At 42.8% G+C, this 18,844-nt stretch overlaps 1 protein-coding gene across 1 annotated transcript; it reads right to left on the bottom strand.

Moving 5' to 3' along the window:
• Nucleotides 1-61: 61 nt before the first annotated feature.
• dus2 (dihydrouridine synthase 2) lies at nucleotides 62-17,433 on the bottom strand. The gene is made up of 16 exons (XM_080762325.1): nucleotides 17,337-17,433; nucleotides 15,693-15,836; nucleotides 15,269-15,314; nucleotides 15,071-15,162; nucleotides 14,933-14,976; nucleotides 12,890-12,950; nucleotides 12,624-12,671; nucleotides 11,974-12,039; nucleotides 11,795-11,865; nucleotides 11,269-11,355; nucleotides 10,644-10,812; nucleotides 7,497-7,618; nucleotides 4,393-4,533; nucleotides 4,041-4,128; nucleotides 2,279-2,352; nucleotides 62-1,129 (listed from the first exon to the last, which is right to left on the bottom strand). The coding sequence occupies exons 1-16, from the start codon at nucleotides 17,340-17,342 to the stop codon at nucleotides 841-843; spliced, it is 1,548 nt and encodes a 515-aa protein (XP_080618451.1). The 5' UTR covers nucleotides 17,343-17,433; the 3' UTR covers nucleotides 62-840.
• Nucleotides 17,434-18,844: the final 1,411 nt, after the last annotated feature.

The following is an 18,844-nucleotide window of genomic DNA, read 5'->3' as shown; positions in this document are numbered from 1 at the left end:
TGCAAATTAAGTTTCATTTTCTTTAATTTCTTGAAACGAACAAAACAAATAAGATGAGGGGGTTTGAATTATTAACGTGGAGAATTTGCGCCGATATAAAAATAAAATAAAACACATTCTCCTGTAAGGCCCCAACTTCCCCCAAGTGATGTTTGCTACATGAAAACTTAAATGAATAAATAAAATGAAATTTAAAAAAAAACATTGTAGGCCCCCTATATCCCTTCGGCATTGCCCTCTAGTGGTTGGGGGAAGTTACCACCGCTTTTATGGCGCTAATAAACATTGTAACTGACCTGTCTGTTAAAAAAATAAAAATAAGACTGGGTTACTGTGGGCGTGAACAGATCGAGCCTCATGACCACATCCTCTGGAGAAAATAACACAAACTGTGAAACTGATGCCAAACACATGTGATCTGTGTCCAGAGTTTAAACAAAATTTAACCACTTGTATTTTATGGTTTTTGGGGTATTTCTGATTCTGGGAGCTGGTTCTGATTTGATAATGGCTCATCTACAAGCTCACAACGCATCACAAAGCACCATGAGCTTGCATATAGTCTAATAAAAAAGTAAAAATAAATCTTTTGAAAACGTTTTAACACAACTCTTCTCGTATGGGGGTCCCTGGCACAAAATCTTTTCAGATGAGTGTTCAGTGGTTAAATACACATCGATCTGAAGGTCCTAGAAGTGAAAATGTTTAAGTACATTTTCCTTGTCAATAGCAGTCGGGGGATCTCATGCCCACCTCCGTTGGAAACCAAAGCAGCATGTCATCTTGTGGTCTTTCATCCATATTTATGAGTTGTTTTTTTAAACGTTTTATTCTATTCTGTCAGTCATGTTGATCCAAAGTTGTTCCCGTGTCCGGCTTGCGATGGTTCCCATTGTGTGCTACTGCAGCGGTCCCCCTGGCCTCTTCGTCTACCTGTGGCTGTGACTCAGAATCAGACAAGTGTCTTTTCTTGGTCACATCGTCCTCCGTGGTGCCGTTGGTCTTGGCCTCCCTCTTCCTCTTACAGACCAGGCCAGAGTTCTCTTCGCCAATTTTTCCCTCTGGAACTCCCAGAATACGGAGGCACACTATAGCTGCTGCCTGCTCCGCGAACTTCTTCGACTTCTCCCTGTGTGCAATGAAATCAAGACTTTTTGTTTGTCGGTTTTACGTGCAACACTAATGGGGATGGCAGAGCGCAAACACTGCCGGGGGTTGGGGTTGGGGGGGGCTGCAGTGGAGGGTTAGATTGCAACGGTAACTCTGAAAATATATGTACTGTATAACGGGTCAATGCAACTGAAAGAATGAATTTTGCCTATTCGCTTCAAAATTTTGCTTCACTGTTGTCATCTCGACAGCTATATTTATTTATTTTGCCACACCAATAATGAAACTGCAACTCACATGGGAAAAACGCACTCGCTGTGTGCCTTTGACACCCTGATTGTAAAAGGTCGATACATTTTAGACATGAAATGTAGTAGCTCACTGCTCAGCCATTCTTATTTTTATTTTAGGTGCTAGATTAAAACGTTGTTATTGGTACAGTGATTGATAACGTGCATGCATAGGAAAATGGGTGAATACACGAAAGAATACAGCAACCAAAATCACACTAAAGAAGTGACTAAAAAAATATTTCCGTCTCTAGTTTGAACACACACAATCTCGTTGCTGTTGGGAGGAAACCTCATAACTACATTTTTGAGTTTCTTTTTTTTAGCATAAATCAGTGCTATTGAACACCTTACGTCTGTGTGTTAAAATATTGAACCAATGAGAAGTAGTAAATAGTGCTTTGGACAAAATCTATTAACTCCAAACTGTCTGCTAAAGCAACTAACTCCACCACTATATAAATATACAGTTTTCTTAATTTCCTGAAAAATGTATATTTTTAATTTCCTGAAAATGAACATTTTGGAGTTAGGTGGTTTCCTCCCGACAGCAGAGATATGCTTTCTAGAGACAACTCTGTCAGGTGGAAACATCATATGTTAAAAACTGTTACTTTTCAGGATTCAAATTCAAAAGCAGCCGATCTACAAGCTGAAAATGTGTTTAACGCTTGTGGATCTGCTCCTTTTGATGCTTTTGTGTGACACTGTAGTATGATCACGTCGTAGGGCATTAATTTATGAAAAAACACAAAAAAATTGAATGGAGATGGGAGGTTTCTGCAACAATAAATCTGGCCGTTGTGAAAAAGAAAAGAAACACAAGAAAAACATGACAAAAACATTGGCATATTTGCAGTGATGTTCTATTTCCTTACCACAAGGTCGATCTGTATTTCTTATCTGCTATCGTTACCGTTGATTGGAAACCTCTGTCTTGTGAGCGTTGTACCTGAACACAAGAATCAGAATGAACCCATATACATCAGTGAAGTTGATGCATTTCAATGAATTAGAAAGGAAAGAAAGGAAAACTAGAAAAAGTGCACAGGTCTCCACCAGGCAAGGTCAGGTTGTGGCCTCCTGGTGGCGCTATAATAGGCCAATGTGAAAAGGGTGCCACTTCTTCTTATGCCTTTGATGGCAATTGGATGATTTGAGGCATTTTGTTCCAAAAATGTGTTTTGCTAAAATCCACCTGTTGGTGGCGCTATAACAGGCCAATGTGAAAAGGTTGGGATATATTCCTCAACCTAGTAAAATAGGTGCAAAAGATTGCACATAAATTGCATGCTGCGTTCATGATTAGAGGCTTTTTGTTCAAAACGGGCCAATCCTGCAAACTTTGAAAGCCAATGTTAGCCAATTACGATGGAATATGAAATATCGGACAGATCCGTCTTGAACACATGACTATAGAGATACTGTGTAACGATTTGCGGGATTTTATATTTATAATAACAAAAATTGTGTTTTACAAAAGTCGGACTCCTGGTGGCGCTATAAAAGGCAGATGTGAAAAATGCAGGTCAAAGGTTTGTCCTTGGCCTCTAGGGAGTGTGCATGCAATGTTTCACGCAGATCTGTGCAGTTATGGTAAAAAGCTGCCTCATGGTGGCTCTATAACAGGCTGTTCTGGAAAATATGGGGCAGAGGTTCATCGTTGGTATCCAGGGAGTGTGTGTGCAAAGTTTCGCATCGACCGTGCCGGAGATTAGCTGTTAACGGATGGACGGACACACACATACACGGACGGAGGGGTGTGTGTGTGTGTGTGTGTGTGTGTGTGTGTGTGTGTGTGTGTGTGTGCGTGCGTGCGCGTGCGTGTGTGTGCGTTGACTGATTACAGTCTGAGTATGCACTGTAATTGCTCAACAGCAAATAACGTTGCGTCCAAGACATATTTTCATCAGGACAATAAAGTCTATCTTATCCTTTATTTCTTGCTGCATGTACACATAAGGTGTAGTCTAGTATCTATATTCTTAATTACACTAATTATGTACACATGGGTATTTGAAATTAAACTGGTTGATTATCACTGCTAGAGCCGTAAAATCTTCTCTTATGGGGTCCTTGGCATATACTTTTCTAATGGGGTCCGCAGGCTAATTGGTGTCCCTTTGGGGGACCTTGACATAAAATAGTTTGGGAACCACTAGCATAGTGAGTGCATAGTTTAGACCAGAAACTTGAGCAACCGTTTGTTAGATGAGCGCACCACTCTTTGTCATACGAAATAGGTCGTTAAATCAGCCTCAGCGGCCTGTAGACAAAACATGAATGTGTTGCCATGTAAAGAGACAATGCAGTGTGTAATCTGCATGGATTAAAGCCAAATACAATCTCACAACTGATTATTTTTTATATATGGCCACTTCAAATGCTCTCATCTTATAATAATAACTAGTCTACAAGCTCTCAATTGAGTTTGTAGAATGGCTATTTCCGCGAACATGCTTCCGTAGCATAAATGCTGGTTTCTATCGCACAACATACTTCCTGTCTCCCATAGAATATATTACATTATGCTGGCTTCTAATGCGCAACATGCTTCAATAGAAGACATGCTTGCTTCTTTGGCATCTAAATGAAATCAGTCGTGGCGACTGCAAACTTGAATCCATGAATCCATCTTACAGTTTCATATAATGGCTGCTCCAGCTTCTCCTTGCGGGTCCATTCCAGCAGATACATCTTAGGAGTGATCTGCGGCGGGTACTCCCTCCTAGAAAAAACACAGTGTTAGAAGTATTTAAATACTGTTACAATAGACTACAATTCCTTTTTTTATTGTCTCAGACAGACTGAAACCGTGGCCGAGACAATGTTTTTGCATGTGTCTGTCCGTGTGTGAGCAGCTAATCCCCGGCACCATTGGACAGATCGGCGTGAAATTTTGCATGCAGACTCCCTGGAGGGCAAGGAAAATGTTCCACATCAGTGCCACCAGGAGGCAGACTGTAACTAACCAAACAACCAACCAACGTACCTTTCAAACCTGACGTACATGGTAGTTACATCTCCATCCATGACGGGGTGCTCAGGGTGGCTATGGACCTGGATGGCCTCTCTCTTGGTTTGCATTTGGGTCTCCATCTTCTCATAAAACTCCTGCATCCCGTAGGCGTCACTGCAACACACATGGTTTCACTTACAGGGTGGTTTAGGTATTTTTTTGTTGGTTTACAGTCTGTACACATAAAAGCCATGATATGTTCCTTCTAATGCGCATAGGACTTACTTTTGAAAATCTACTTAATTTAATGAATGTGATGTGTGTATTTATTCATTCAATAATCTACAAGCCGATCTACAGGCTTACAAATAGTGAGCTTGTAGATCGGCTATTTTTGATTAGAATAGACAGAGTATTTTTAAAAGTACCTCAAAATTATACTTAAGAGTAGGCAAGTAAATCAGAGTAAAGGGCCTTGCAAACGTGAAGCGAGGAACGCAGGCATTGTTGCCTGGATCAACAACGCAAGCGGTAAAAAAAAAAGACCTGGAAGAAGGATGGCTGAGGTGGAGCGCAACACCTACCTACCATCAGCTCCCAGTACAAGTACCGCACAACATCAAGCCGTGCTCCTCATACACCGAGTTGGTGGTGCCTGGGATCGAACCCATGACCTTGCGGTCTACCGACACTTAAGAGTAAAGCCTGCCAAATATTCAGCATCTGCAAACACCTCCCCCAAGAATGTATACCTAAACCATAGACTGTAAAAAAAACATGGACGTAAAATGAAGCCTGTAATTCCTTGCACTGTAAGTCGCCATATTTCTAGATCCGTTTGGGCCCAGCTGGCCATTGGCTGGCCCAGACAACGAGGCGGGACTTCACCCCTTACTCTTCGTTGGTTTTTATTTTGACTGAACGGGGGGTGGCTCCCGTTCATAGACTGTAACGGTAGCCACGCCCCTCAGAACATACGCGACTTTATGGTCATTCTTTTAATAAATGGGACCATAATTTTCCCAATGACAGCGCCACAACAGGCCATTATATGAACTGTCAGGAAGTCCCGATTTCTTTAGTGGCTTCACGAAATATCTGTCTGACTGCCCCCCTGACCTAAACACCATATCCAAGGTGGCACAAAGCAGGTCTTCCAGAAAATGTTGCCCAATCCTGCCCTCTAGTGGATGAAAGGGTTGAACCTCCACTTGCCAACATTGGTTTTGAACTCTCTGCATCCTCAAACTTTGGTACTTGTGCATGTGCATGTGCATGTGCATGTGCCTGTGTCCGTCCGACCACTTTGATGTTTTAGTGAAGTATGTGATGGAAAAGGATCAATGCCACTTGTGCACTGAATGCATAGTTGCTAGGGCTGTCACGATTCGCCTAGTCCACGATTCAATTCAATTTTCGATTTGCAGCTCACGATTCGATTCGATGTTCGATTCGCTATCACGATTCGCCTAGTCCACGATTCAATTCAATTTTCGATTTGAAGCTCACGATTTGCTTCGATGTTCGATTCAATTTTTTCAATCTATTTTAAAAAAAAAACTCCTTTTTCAGCATTGAGGGCTATATTCATTATAATTTAGGGCAATATCTTGGTTTGTAAAGAAAAACACTTGTTTCCCAATAAGTCACATTTATTTTCTATAAATAACAAATCAGAATGAGAATAATAAAAGGTTTAACAACTTTGGGTTTTATGCCCTAACATTTTTTTAATGTTTCTTTAAGATGAGATGACTTGTAACATTCTTGTTAAGCTCTAAGTAAGTAAAAGAAAGAAAATAAAAGACAAATAGTATATAGACCCATCTGTTAGTGCAATTTGATCTGCATGGCTCAGCCCTTCAGTGATTTGTGCCCTCACTTTATCATACATGCCAGGCAACACACGCGTGGTCATATGCGACCTGCATGGCATTTTGTAACGTCGTTCTGCAACTCTCATTAAATATTGAAAGCCAGCGTTTTCCACCATTGAAAGTGGTCGCATGTCTGCAGCTATGCAGACCGCAACTCCGTGCGTTAATTGTTTTGCACGGGGCGAATTAGCTGAGAGCTTTTCTCTATAAGAATCTAGAATATAGTTGGCTGTGTTGTTGTCTTTGTACAATCATTGGACAGATCGATTTCTTTGTGATGTCTGCTAAGATGCTGGCCCATATTTGACGTGTTGCCTTTGGGATACAGCACTCATTTGGAGCATAAACGACAAACTGAAGCCGTTTTGTCAACGATGCGTCGTGTGCCATCATAATCACTGGGAAGCCAAAATATTTCCACACTTTTGACTTGAAGGAAGGTGGGGGGTTTTCCAATTCTTATTTCCGTGTATCGTCGTCGCTGTCTACAATAGCACTGGCCATGGTGAACGCAACAGCGGTCTCGTTCTCTCACTTCTGTCAACTCCTCTCTCTCTCTCTCTCTCTCTTTCTCTCGCTCTCTGTGTGTGTGTGTGTGTGTGTGTGTGTGTGTGTGTGTGTGTGTGACTGACTGTGTGTGTGTGGCACGGCTCCGATTCAGCTGGCTTTTCGTCTCTTTTTTCTCTCCATGCATTCGCATGGGCGGAATGGCCCGGCCGCTCGCGGAAGTAAAAATATAAAAAATCGCGAGACGGTGCGTCATTTCGATACACTGAATCGAACGTCAATTTCGATTCAATTTCGATTCGTATCGAGAATCGTGACAGCCTTAATAGTTGCATACCGTATATTACCAAATAGTAGCCCGGGCCGTTAATATGCAAAATCGATTCGGACCCCGGGCTGTTATAAGGAGCCGGGCCGAGGGTGGTTATTTGATGGAGGCGGTTATTACGCAAAATGGTGTCGGAACCTGGGCCGTTATTTGGTGCTGGGCGGTTATTTGCACATGGGCTGTTATTTGGTAATATACGGTACTTACAGATCAGTTCTGAACAGAGTATACGTGGGGTACAAATGGGGTAAGACATAGTGTATCGATATAATGTTGAATATTCTTGTATGGAGATACCAGTCCGTTTCAAGATCTCAGACTGTAAAAGTGAAGTGGCAAGCCTGAAAATAGCCCATCTACAAACTCACAACACGTCACAATTAGCAAATGACTGAGTAAGAAAGTATAAATGAAGCAGGACTCACCAGAGCTCTTTATTGGTCTGGGATGATTGGACTTGTTTTCCCATTGGAGATTCCACTTTGTCCCTCAGCATCTGACACAGACAGTACTTGCTGTTGAACACATTGTTGTCGTATTGTATTGCCTGAGAAAAGGAGAACATATTACTAGTCTTAACTAGAGCCATATGACGGAATCTAGGAAATGACCAATAAAAATGGAATTGGAATAAAACGCGGAATATTGTGGAATTGGCCCTAATCTGGGCTGAAATTCAGTTTTCGGGAGAAAATGGAACATTCAGTGGTCAGGTTTGTTCAGAAATCAAGTGAAGACGGAGGAGCGAGCTTTTTAGCCACACATGCTAATGTGCACATACGCAGTAAGCATGTCGTTGTTGTTTACGTTGTCAGTTGCTGTGCGTTGCTGTGTTGTGCCGTCACGGTGTGCGGCATGTGAGCGGGCTAGCGTGTTGCGGGTGGAGAATTGTGTAGGTTAGTGTGTGTGGTGTAGCCGCAATGGGTGGTGAGAACATGAGGGGGATGTTGCACAGCAATCGGTGACCCCTACATTAAGCTGTGTCCTTCCCAACATGTTGGCAGGGCTAGTTGTGTGTTTTGGGGTAAATGTATTAAATGTGGGTATTACACGCAAGTTTGCGCGGCATGTCTGGCGTGACCATTGGTGCGGATCGGAGGGTGTGTTTTCGTGAGGTCCCGGAAGGCTGGCCGTGGGCCGTGGTGTGTGATCCTGGCGGCCGAAGTGTGCTGCTTAGTGCTTAGTTAGTCAACATTCTCAAACACAAATCACAAATCCTGAGTGTTATCTTATAGGTCTGAGAGAGTAAAAATGGCAGTGACTCACCTAGTCAGGTGTGTGTGTGTGTGTGTGTGTGTGTGTGTGTGTGTGTTTTCAATTAATCGATAATGGCAATAATAGTATCGTATGCCTTGCCGATAATAGTATCATATCGTACCATGGTTGCGAATGCAGTTAGCACTTACTATGAGACCTAGCAGATCATGTCTGTGCGTGCGTCTGTCTGTCTGTCCGTGTGTCTGTCCCGCTATCCAAATATGGAGTGTGTTGCATCAGCAATCACTCAGCTCCATATATGGGCACAAAAGGGGCCAGGTCCACTCAGCTCCATATATGGGCACAAAAGGGGCCAGTGATTTGTTTGTTGTGGACCTGGCCTCTTTTGTGCCCATATATGGAGCCGAGTGCGTTCGCTTCCCGCGTTTGCGCGTCTTACTCGTGATATGGCAGGAAATGCTGTGTGTGACGTGGCTTTAAAACAAACAAACATCAGTTTTTGGCAGTTACAATAATATATTAATAAATCTTTTGCATTTATCCATCATAATGTGTGCAGAAAATGGTAAGCAGCGTTCTTTTTCTGAACCGCAGTGGGAGGGAACGTGACTGGAGGCTGGAGCCTGTGGGTGAAGTTATGTGGCTGCCGTCCGACCAACACAAACAGCTGAGTGTGGAGAAAGTTACAAAGCACACCATTTGCTCCAAGGTAAGTTGTTAGTTGTTTATTAGACGATTGATTTAAACATTGTTTCGTAAAAGTTGACGTTAATAGTATGATTTAGTAGCAGGGAGGGTGAATGAGTGACCACCGCGTCCTCCACCTCCAGAATGTAAACATTGACATGTGCGCACCCACGGGAAAAGGAATAAAAAGAAATTCCCCAAACGTTCTGGGTACTTATTAAGCACTGTTGCAGGACGCCAAAAAGCAACGTTTCACCATGGCGTTATTATAGTATGAATGTTGGTGATATGAATGCTTCTATTCCTCTTCGGAAAAATGCCGAAATAACACGGTCCTCAATGGAGGATCGCTGATGTTTGTCCTGCTTAACAATGGTATCGAGGCAGATGAGCGAGCGGGCGGGGCTTACCGCACGGTCTATTGGGGAAAAAATGAAACCGATTTCATATGGCTCTAGTCTTAACCACTGAATAGTCAGGGGGCCACAACTGAAAAGCACTTCAGAAATTATTTTTTTCTAACATCTTTGGGTACAAGCTGACAACCTATTTGTTTGGTTAGAAGGTACCCATAGTACAGTGGTTCTCAAAGTGGGGTCCGGGGACCCCCAGGGGTCCTTGAAGGAGTTCCAGGGGGTCCCCAGCTAAATGATAGTTTGGAACCAAATGGACCCCTATGGGTCTGTAACTCTGAGTGTACACATGGAACAAAATGGACCCCAACGGGTCTATTTGGTGTGTGTACACTCTCACTCTCTGTGTACACTCTCAGAGTTAAATTAACATTGCTTTTACAATATAAATTGGGGCTCTCAGAAATAGAAATGCCATTAAATGGGGATCCGTAGTCTAATTCAGGTCTAACCTGGGGGTCCTTGAAACTAAAACGGGTTGAGAATCACTGCTAGACTCTTCTCTTATGGGGTTCCTTTTCAAATGGGGGTCCGCAGGCTAATTAGTGTCAATTTGGGGGTCCTTGACATGAAAATGTTTGGGAACAAATGCCATAGAAGATGTTTTCTGGTGGTTTTCGAAGTCCCTTAACTTTTTCTGTGCCGCTAGGTGGCAGCATACACACACCTAAGGAATGCCACCCGTCCACTCTAACTCTACTATCCTCGTTTCCTTTCCGGGTTATTCAGGTAGGTGGGGGCTTTTGTTATGAGCAGTAATCACTCGCATTAACTCAGACCCCTTAGCTATCATTACAACCAGTTACATGTGCTCAGCGATGTGGTACAAACTCACTAATGATTCACGATCGGCGGGTGCGCGCCGGCTCACCATGGACAGCGCTCGAACCTTTTGAGATACAGCGCTTTGAAAATCCTGTCATAATGTAGGCTCAAAATGGAGTCGAAAAAGTCCCAGAGCTGGAGGGGACGGAGGCTCGCCATACTAACCGGAGGAATGAAAAAAAGGGTAAACTGAAGGTCGCTGCTTTCATATGGTTGTCTACGAACATACGCATAGATAGCACTCTGATTAAACATCATGCATGTGCTAAATTCTTTACCTTGAAATGTATTTCATATTAAAGGACATAGATAAAAAACACACACACACACACACACACACACACGTATATACACAATGCTGGTATGCTCAAAATATATACGAGCATAAATTGCTTAGGGAATCATGCCCAGAAGACATTGTGTGCTCACATATTTGAGGTACTCCTCCATCACTTCTTCCACAGGCTGCAGGCCGTGGCTGCGGAACACAGAGGCGTTCCACATGGCGGCCCGGGCCAGCATGACCGACGACGCCCCTGTGGCCCGACGGAACTCCTCGATGTCACACTGACTCTTCACCAGGTCCAAAGAGCCTCCACTGTTAACACAGCCATGGACACAGACACGGTTTAGGGCTGCTGATGGACAGTCAAATATATAGAGGGTATGCGCATGCATAAAGTGAATCCGTTTGGATGCATGGGCTGTCAAGGCCAGAAAAGTGTTTTTTTGGCATAACTCCCGCGTATGATGATGTCACGTGCATACCCTCTATTGTTTTCACCATCGTCATCATCTGTTTAACCACTTGATTGGTATCCATATAATATCCAGATATTTCATAGCTCTGACTAAAACGGTTCCGACAGGCCTTTATTTCATGACTGGATATGAAGATTTTGACAGCATGACTGAACGAATTAACCTACCTATATACCTTGTCATAATAGTGAAAATACTCTCTCACAGCCATTGTGATGTGATGTAAGCATGGAGATCTGCTATTTTAAAATATGGCAACTTTTTCTGCCAGGAGAACGGTAAGGAGTCTTACTTAGCGATGACGGGGACAGACACACTGTGAGCCACAGCCTGTATGAAGTCACAGTGAACAGGGTGCCTCGGACGCTCATCTTTAAACCTAAACACCAGTGAGAAATGTGACAATTTTGACAATATCATGCACATAGACAAAATGTATATAGACATATCATATAGAAAGATTACAAATAGTAGATGGACATGTAGCCATAGAGTGGATAGGATATATATCGTTGCTGACAGGTGGAAACCATAACATGTCTAAAACATGATCAGGACATTTTTTTAAAGAACCTGTGTTCCAAAGACCATGTAGTTATTAGTCACAAGCTCATACAGTAATACTTTTAACTGGTTGAATCTATAAAACCCACAGCCAGACTCTGATTAAATAACAACATTGGATCCATTGAACACAGGTTATTTTTTTACCCATTTCCTGAAAATGTATGCTTTTGGACATAAAAAGATTCCACCTGACAGATTATCTGATAAATGCGCTAAAATGGGGATGTAGAATGCTTGCATGAAAGCGTTACCTGCCATGAACCGCAATAGCAGCTACTCCCGTCTTCTCAATCCTTTTGACCAAAGTCACCGTCTCCTCCACCTAAAATCAATCACGTCAGCTTAGTGGCCCAAGGACGCCCAGGGCTTCTGGATTTCATTATATTTATTTTTATTTAACTCTAATAACACTGCACCATCAAGCACTTACAGTAGATAGGATTCTGATTTTACATGTCACTGGTTTGGACACTCCTTTGACAAGTTTCCTGAGGATCTACAGTTGAGAAAAGGAATACATCTGATCAATGTTCTTATTCAACTCAGTTAGATAGATTGGATAGCTCTGAACAAATTATTAAATAATCCAGTAGTTCCCAACTGACTTTCAAATCATGTTTTAATAATTGATTAAATTGATTAGCCTGATTAACCACATAATCCTGTCTTATAATTTGTTGCGCAATGGAGGCAAAAGTCTGAAATAATATTGGGCCCTATTTTCACCAGTGCCTTACCCCTTAAATCCCTAAACGTCTTTGCCTTTTTTACCATTTTGATTTTTTTTTTTTTAATTGTTCAAATGGCCGATCTACAAGCTCACATGTTGATATAGATTGGCTAGTTGAACAATTTTAAAATGTTTTTCAAAATAAAGGAAAAGAAGTTTAGGGATACAGGTATGGGAAACGGACCAAAAATAGGGCTACAAGCTTGCAGGTCAGCTATTTTAGATATTTGTGAAACATTAAGTGGATGGAAGGAAGGATGTTGAACTGATCTCCAAATAGACATGGCATCACGCAATCCCCTATGCCCTCATAGGTTGGGAACCAATCAGTGGAAAGAAGAGATACTCACAGCCTCAATCTTATCAGGTTCTGAAAGAAGTGCAGCCCCCATTCCTCCCTACAAAGCAGAGAGAAGCAGAGCCCACCGATAGATCAAATCTAACTCTGACGTTGTGCCATTTTATCAGCTGGTATTGGCCTATCACAGGTATATATGTATGTTTTCCAAACTTTTTATATGGTAGAAAAATATGCTAAAAAGATTATTCTATTTGTGTTCGTACAATAAAGTTTATTGTTAAACTTAAATATGTTATATCACAGGTATTAACTCACCTTAGTGGAGTATTCTTTTGGACAACCCATATTCACATCAATAGCAGCTACATCCTTCTCCCTGCACAGAAAACCAAATACACAAGTAATCAGAAGTTGCTATACATTCGGTGACATTGTTGTAGTCGCAGTGAGTGATTGATGGAGTTGATGTCTGCGATACATTTGGCTATCATTTTGATTCATAGGCCCTCATTTATCAACCGTGCGTACACCAAAATATGGGTGCACGCCGACATTTTTCAAAACCCACGTCTGCTCCGCAGCTGGCGTACGCTGTTTTTCTGTCTTACACAAGCGGAGCAGCATTGTCTGAACTGCTGACACGCTGTCACAGGCATCTAAACATATGTTTTCGCTCCTAAAATGTTAATATAAAACGGTATGTGTATGTAAAAAAAAAAGGGAGAGATTTCCAACTTTATAAGTAATTAAAATCGCGCAATTAAAAACAATATAACATGTTTACAATGTATTAGTTTGTGCTTAATCAAACAGTGATTTACTGGCCTTGTTATGCAAGCCACTTGTGAGATGATTTTGGAGCGCATGCGGTGATGCGGCTTATGATATTATTTTAAAAAAGGCATAAATGGACTGCACGCCTTTATTTCCAAGTGACAATGACAAGCATACAGCTTGCCTATTTGTAGTAAGTACTAGCAGGCTATAGGCGTAAGGGGCTTAATCATTCACCATTTAAATAAGTGCTTAGACAGGTTTTGACAGTTCAGATAAAAGCGAGATCATTTTCGGGGCTCGGGAGGACGGGACCGCGCGGCGTGCGTCGCCAACACATACCAGCACACATGCAAGCGGCAAGCCTTCATCCATATGTTTATGATTCGTTCATCAATGATCAAATCAGAAATCACTACATAAACGTTGATTATGACTGCCTTGACGACATGATAGCCTCTCTCATGCTGCATGAGAGAGCTAGGCTATCATGTCGGCAGTCACCTACAGGACTTTAATATCACAGCAGTGTGCAGTCTTCGCCGTGCACTGCGCACGAATGGGTAAAATTAATATAGGCCAGCCTACAAACTAATTCCATTCATGGCGATGCGATGTCGATGTGTCATGTATATGCGTGCATGCGTGGACATGCAAGGCAAGCGAGGTGAGAGGGAAACAGACAGGGTAGGCCTACAACTTTATTTAATTCATGCAGGTGTTCGTTCTTTGCGTGTGCGTCTGTGTGTGTGTGTGTGTGTGTGTGTGTGTGTGTGTGTGTCAAGAGAGGGGGGGTGTGGGCAGCAAGAGAAGACGGGATAAACTTATTTTTTCCTGTAACCCTGGTTACCAAACTTACCAGCCGTCGTATTGCAATTGTTCATGTCGCAAAAACGAGGGCGAGGCTTGATTTCATAGGGCGTGCCAGATAGATTTCAGCCGTCACATTTATTAACGTCAGAACGAAATTAAGGAAGGATCAGCTGTTTGCGATCACTTTATAAATGCCGTGGCGACGTGGGTGTACTACGAAACCTGCACTCGAATCTGTGGCAGATTTTACACTCGATATATATATATATATATATATATATATATATATATATATATCCTCTCTTCATAATGTGAATAGTACCCCAAGAGGCACACTTTACTACTTATTTCGATGGAAAAACCCAACCCCCATTGAGGGCTTATATTAGGGGAAATAGCCAATAATGCACTTTTGCACAAAATAACACCTGGACCTCTTTGGTGGGGACGTAACAACTACAAATAAAGGTAAGAAAGCCTTCTAGCATGGAATTCTCTTTTAAGAGTTTGAGGAATGAGGTTGAGGGTTCAAAGAAATGCATCCAAGCAATTGAGGAAAAATGTACTGTCAAGCCAAGGGATCTGGGTGCAAAATACTGTACAACATGATCACATTGCCCTAGGTTCCAGACCAGGTCATTCTGTCTCTGCCCGACTCTATTCTGTCATTCCTTACAATAGTGTTTCTCAAAGTGGGGTCCGGGTACCCACAGGGGTCATTGAGCGGGTAAAGTGAAGCACAGCGATTAAAGTCTAATAACGTGGACTCACACAAGCTGTGCCACAACTAGCGCTCTCTCTGGATCAGCAGTTCCCTGCAAAAACATAAAAGAAAGAACTTATTGCAGAAAACCTGTCAACTCTGAACCAACATAGAAGCAAAAGCACACTGGATCAGGACTCTCTCACCATTTGAAAGACAACTCTGTCCCTCTCCCTCTCACAGGTCCTAAACATGACTCTGTCATCTGGAGCTACAAAATCCACCGTGTCCAGCAGCTCTGTCAAACACACAGACAAAGACACAGACAGACACACGTCACTGGGCATAAATGGGCAGCCTTATAGATTCAAAAGATAAAATAAAGGAGAGAATAATATACTAACCATTTACCACCCTGTGACACTGAGCCATTTTTATATCAATGAGTTCCTGCAATGACATGGATGACATTTAATTTAGCACTGTTCTCAAACAACAACTCTGTAGTAACTCGCAAAATAGCAGATCTACAAGCTCATAGCACATGGGTTTTTCAGAAAACTGTCATGATTTAGAAGGCATTTGTAGAATCGTCCTCAGGTCTAAATGGGTTGAAGAGGAAACCTGTCTTCTTATTATTTTGAAATTAACCAAAGCTAAGATTGGGCCATAACAAGTTATTAAATAGACCCACGACACAACAGCAGTAAAAACATCCAGCATGTACGCGGTCGGCCAATCAGAAGCAGTAACTGAGGAGACCAATGTTTGAATTAAGACATAAAATGTTCAGCTTCACTCATTATATTATAGCCTTGTGCTACTCACCTCACAGTAGACTATGTCGGCCCCATAATCCAGAGCCAGCAACCTCATGGGCAGGGTCCCGACTCGAACCATCGGAGCCAGGGCTGTGATGTTTCTGAAACACAGTCTCCCTACTGTACCCGATGTCATGGTTGGTTCCTTCTCCTAAAAAGCAACAATCAGCAGTTGGATATAAATGTAATTGCATGAGTTAAAATCAACATCAACAAATTCGATATTGACGGGTTGTAGATGTGCAATGTCTACTTTTGAACAAATTATTTCATCAATGAGCATGGCATGGAGGCGATCAGCCTGTGGCACTGTTGAGGTGTTATGGAAGCCCAGGTTCTTTGTTAACAGCCGTAAGCTCATTTGTATTGTTGAGTGACCACCGGTGGGCTGCTATTTCTGTTTTTACTTTTACTATGAAAACCTGCATCTCACGTCATTTGGTCAGTCGGTCAGTCACTCCATATTTGGTCACACCTTGTGTCATCACACCTCATGACATCACACCTCGTGACACGTCATGCCACCATATATGGCCATCTCCATATTATATGGAGATCACAACACTGACCTCATCAAACCCTGGATAGACATACATGTAGATTAGAAGACTCGATCATCACCTAGATCTGCATACCGGTATATGGATTGGAGCCGGCCAGCAACTCTACATCTGACCTCAAACCCTTAGATCTCCATATATGGAGCTGACCTGTTCTGATATTCCATAATTGATCCTTTCCCACCCTTCCTTCCTCTTCTATGTCTCCCTTTTGACTGATACCTGTCCATTGAAACTCTAGACGGACCCGCCCCAAAGTTATTAGTGCAGCCGCACTAACTAGAATTCTCAACAGGCCCGAAAATTAAGGCCCTCATCAAACCCTGTACAGTGTACACTATGCCTTTAGGGCGAGGTCGCTTCTCACCCTCAGGGCATCTTACTGGTTGTAGTATATCTATCTCCCTGCTCTTAATGGTTATATAATAATGTGCAGAGCAGGGAGAAAAATGTAGCAGAGCAGAACGCAAAGATAAAATGTAACGGTATATGCACTGTTGCACACTTATCTGACTGAACTAGTAGTTTTGGAACTGTAGGCAGCTGCCAAATCTAGTGGAAAGAAAAATCAGCATCTCCAAAGCAAGCTTGTCAACATAGTTACTGAATCACAAAGTGCTCTAAAATATCCAGATAGATGGCTGTGTTGACTCTGGACTTGACACAGTGGACCAACACCAGCAGATGACATGCCAGACATGGCACCCCAAATAATCACGACAGTGAAAACTTCACACAGCCATTTACCAGATTCTTTCCAACTGGATTTGGCACCTGCCTAAAGTGCCTACAGTACCAAAATTATAGCCTTACAGTACCAAAACTATAGCATAGGCTATCAAAACTACTAGTAATTGGTGTACTGACCATGAGATTACTGTGCTCAACTGGCCTGACAAGTGTGACAAGTTGCACCACTGCAAGTATACATACTTCAAATGAACAAGTCTGAGAACCACTCACTGTGCTATGCTAACGTTAGCTTACTCCACAGTCGTTCACTGAGATGACCGAATAGAAATACTACTAGTACCACATCTTCCTTAAATGTGGGGATATATCTGGTGTACCTGGCAGTAAATAAAACTCACCGCCATGTAGTAAACGGTGTGTGGTTAATAATGGACAATAAGAAGCTGTTTTCATGTGGAACTCCACGCGTGTTCACTTCACAACCACCACTACGACACACACTCACACAGTGAGCCGGATCATGTCACATGTGTTGTTCACTTCCTGTTTTGAAAATTACGTCATTAAGCCTCGCCCACTAAGACCGCCCATCGCAGAGTGCAGAGTGACTCAGTTACGACATTGATGGGGCAGAAAACTGACCACCATTATAAGGACATGTGTCATGTGTGGCCATAATTAATCGCATGTGTCTGCTCGCTCATACATACAGTAAGTTACAATGAACAGCAACATGAGTTTAAACAGCAACATGAGTTTAATATGGAAGGTTAATCCCCCCCCAGGTGATTCTCAGTCAGGGTGGTGGTCCCTGGTTCATAATCAGTTGAAAACTCCTGATCTATCACATTGATTTACGTGATTGATGTCCTCGGCTACAGTCGCACAGTTTTTCGCGCAGACGAAATGAAAGCCTGGGTATCGAGGCTAGTCGCACAGTAGCAGGGAAAAAACTGTTAGAGAAGCGTGTTGTGTGGGTGGAGATGCTTTCTGGCCGGTGGTGTCTCAGGTTCTGTCCTGAGTCCCTCCCAGGTCCCTCCAGTGGAGCACAGAGCATCCTTAAGGATCCACACCATCCTGCTCTCTGTTCGTGTGGAGTCCACACGAACAGAGAGCAGGATGGTGTGGATCCTTAAGGATGCTCTGTGCTCTCCTCCTACAGCGCTGTGTGTAGATTTAATCCAATAATTCTCTCTGCACTTTTGACAACTCATTGCAGCGATTTCCTCTCAGCTTGGGTAGTGTTTCCAAACCACACCGTGATGCCGCTATGGTGAGGATGCTTTCAACGAGTCCTCTGTAGGCCAGAGTAAGGGGCTGAGGACCTTCTTCAGCATCCTAATAAAGTACAGACCTGCTGCTGTGCTTTTTTCACTGTAGCAACAGTGTTTTCCTTCCAGCCCAGATGTTTTGACACATGAAGGCCAAGGAACTTGAAGCTGTCTCAGCCTGTCTGCCTGCTCCACCTCTGTCCCCCAATTGATGGTGAGGGGTTCCAGTGTGTGAGGTCCCTTCCTAAAGTCCTCTCCGTAGCTGATGATGTTGTTCACATGTTCCCTGTACGCTGATTCGTTTCCACCCTTAATAAGGCCCAGGATGGTCGTGTCATCGGCATACTTTATTATGATGTTACTCAGTAAAGTCTAGGACTTAGGCAGCAGCCCTGAGGTGTTCCAGTACTAACTGTGAGCTCGGCTGAGGTCTTACTTCCCATCCTAACCACTTGTGGCCTGTTTATTAGGAAGTCCAATATCCAGTTGCAGGTGCAAGGTTTGCCAATTTCACAATTAGCTTCATAGGCCATATTGTGTTAAAAGCCGAGCTGTAATCCAGAAAGAGCATGCGTGCATATGTCTTGCTTTTGTCCAGGTGTTCCAGTGTGGAATGAAGTGCCCGTGCCACTGCG

This window comes from Protomyctophum bolini (genome assembly GCF_963924005.1).
Source record: "Protomyctophum bolini genome assembly, chromosome: 4".
In the NCBI taxonomy this organism is placed as follows: Eukaryota; Metazoa; Chordata; class Actinopteri; order Myctophiformes; family Myctophidae; genus Protomyctophum; species Protomyctophum bolini.
This window is presented reverse-complemented; position numbering and strand designations above follow the sequence as displayed.

What these genes read in the sequence shown, in the direction of transcription:
- dus2 (XM_080762325.1), bottom strand. An exon ending in AAATCAGAATCCTATCTACT is followed by an intron (nt 11,866 to 11,973) that starts GTAAGTGCTTGA and finishes GATTGATTTTAG; the next exon opens with GTGGAGGAGACGGTGACTTT. An exon ending in TCTGTCCCCGTCATCGCTAA is followed by an intron (nt 10,813 to 11,268) that starts GTAAGACTCCTT and finishes CTGTGTTAACAG; the next exon opens with TGGAGGCTCTTTGGACCTGG.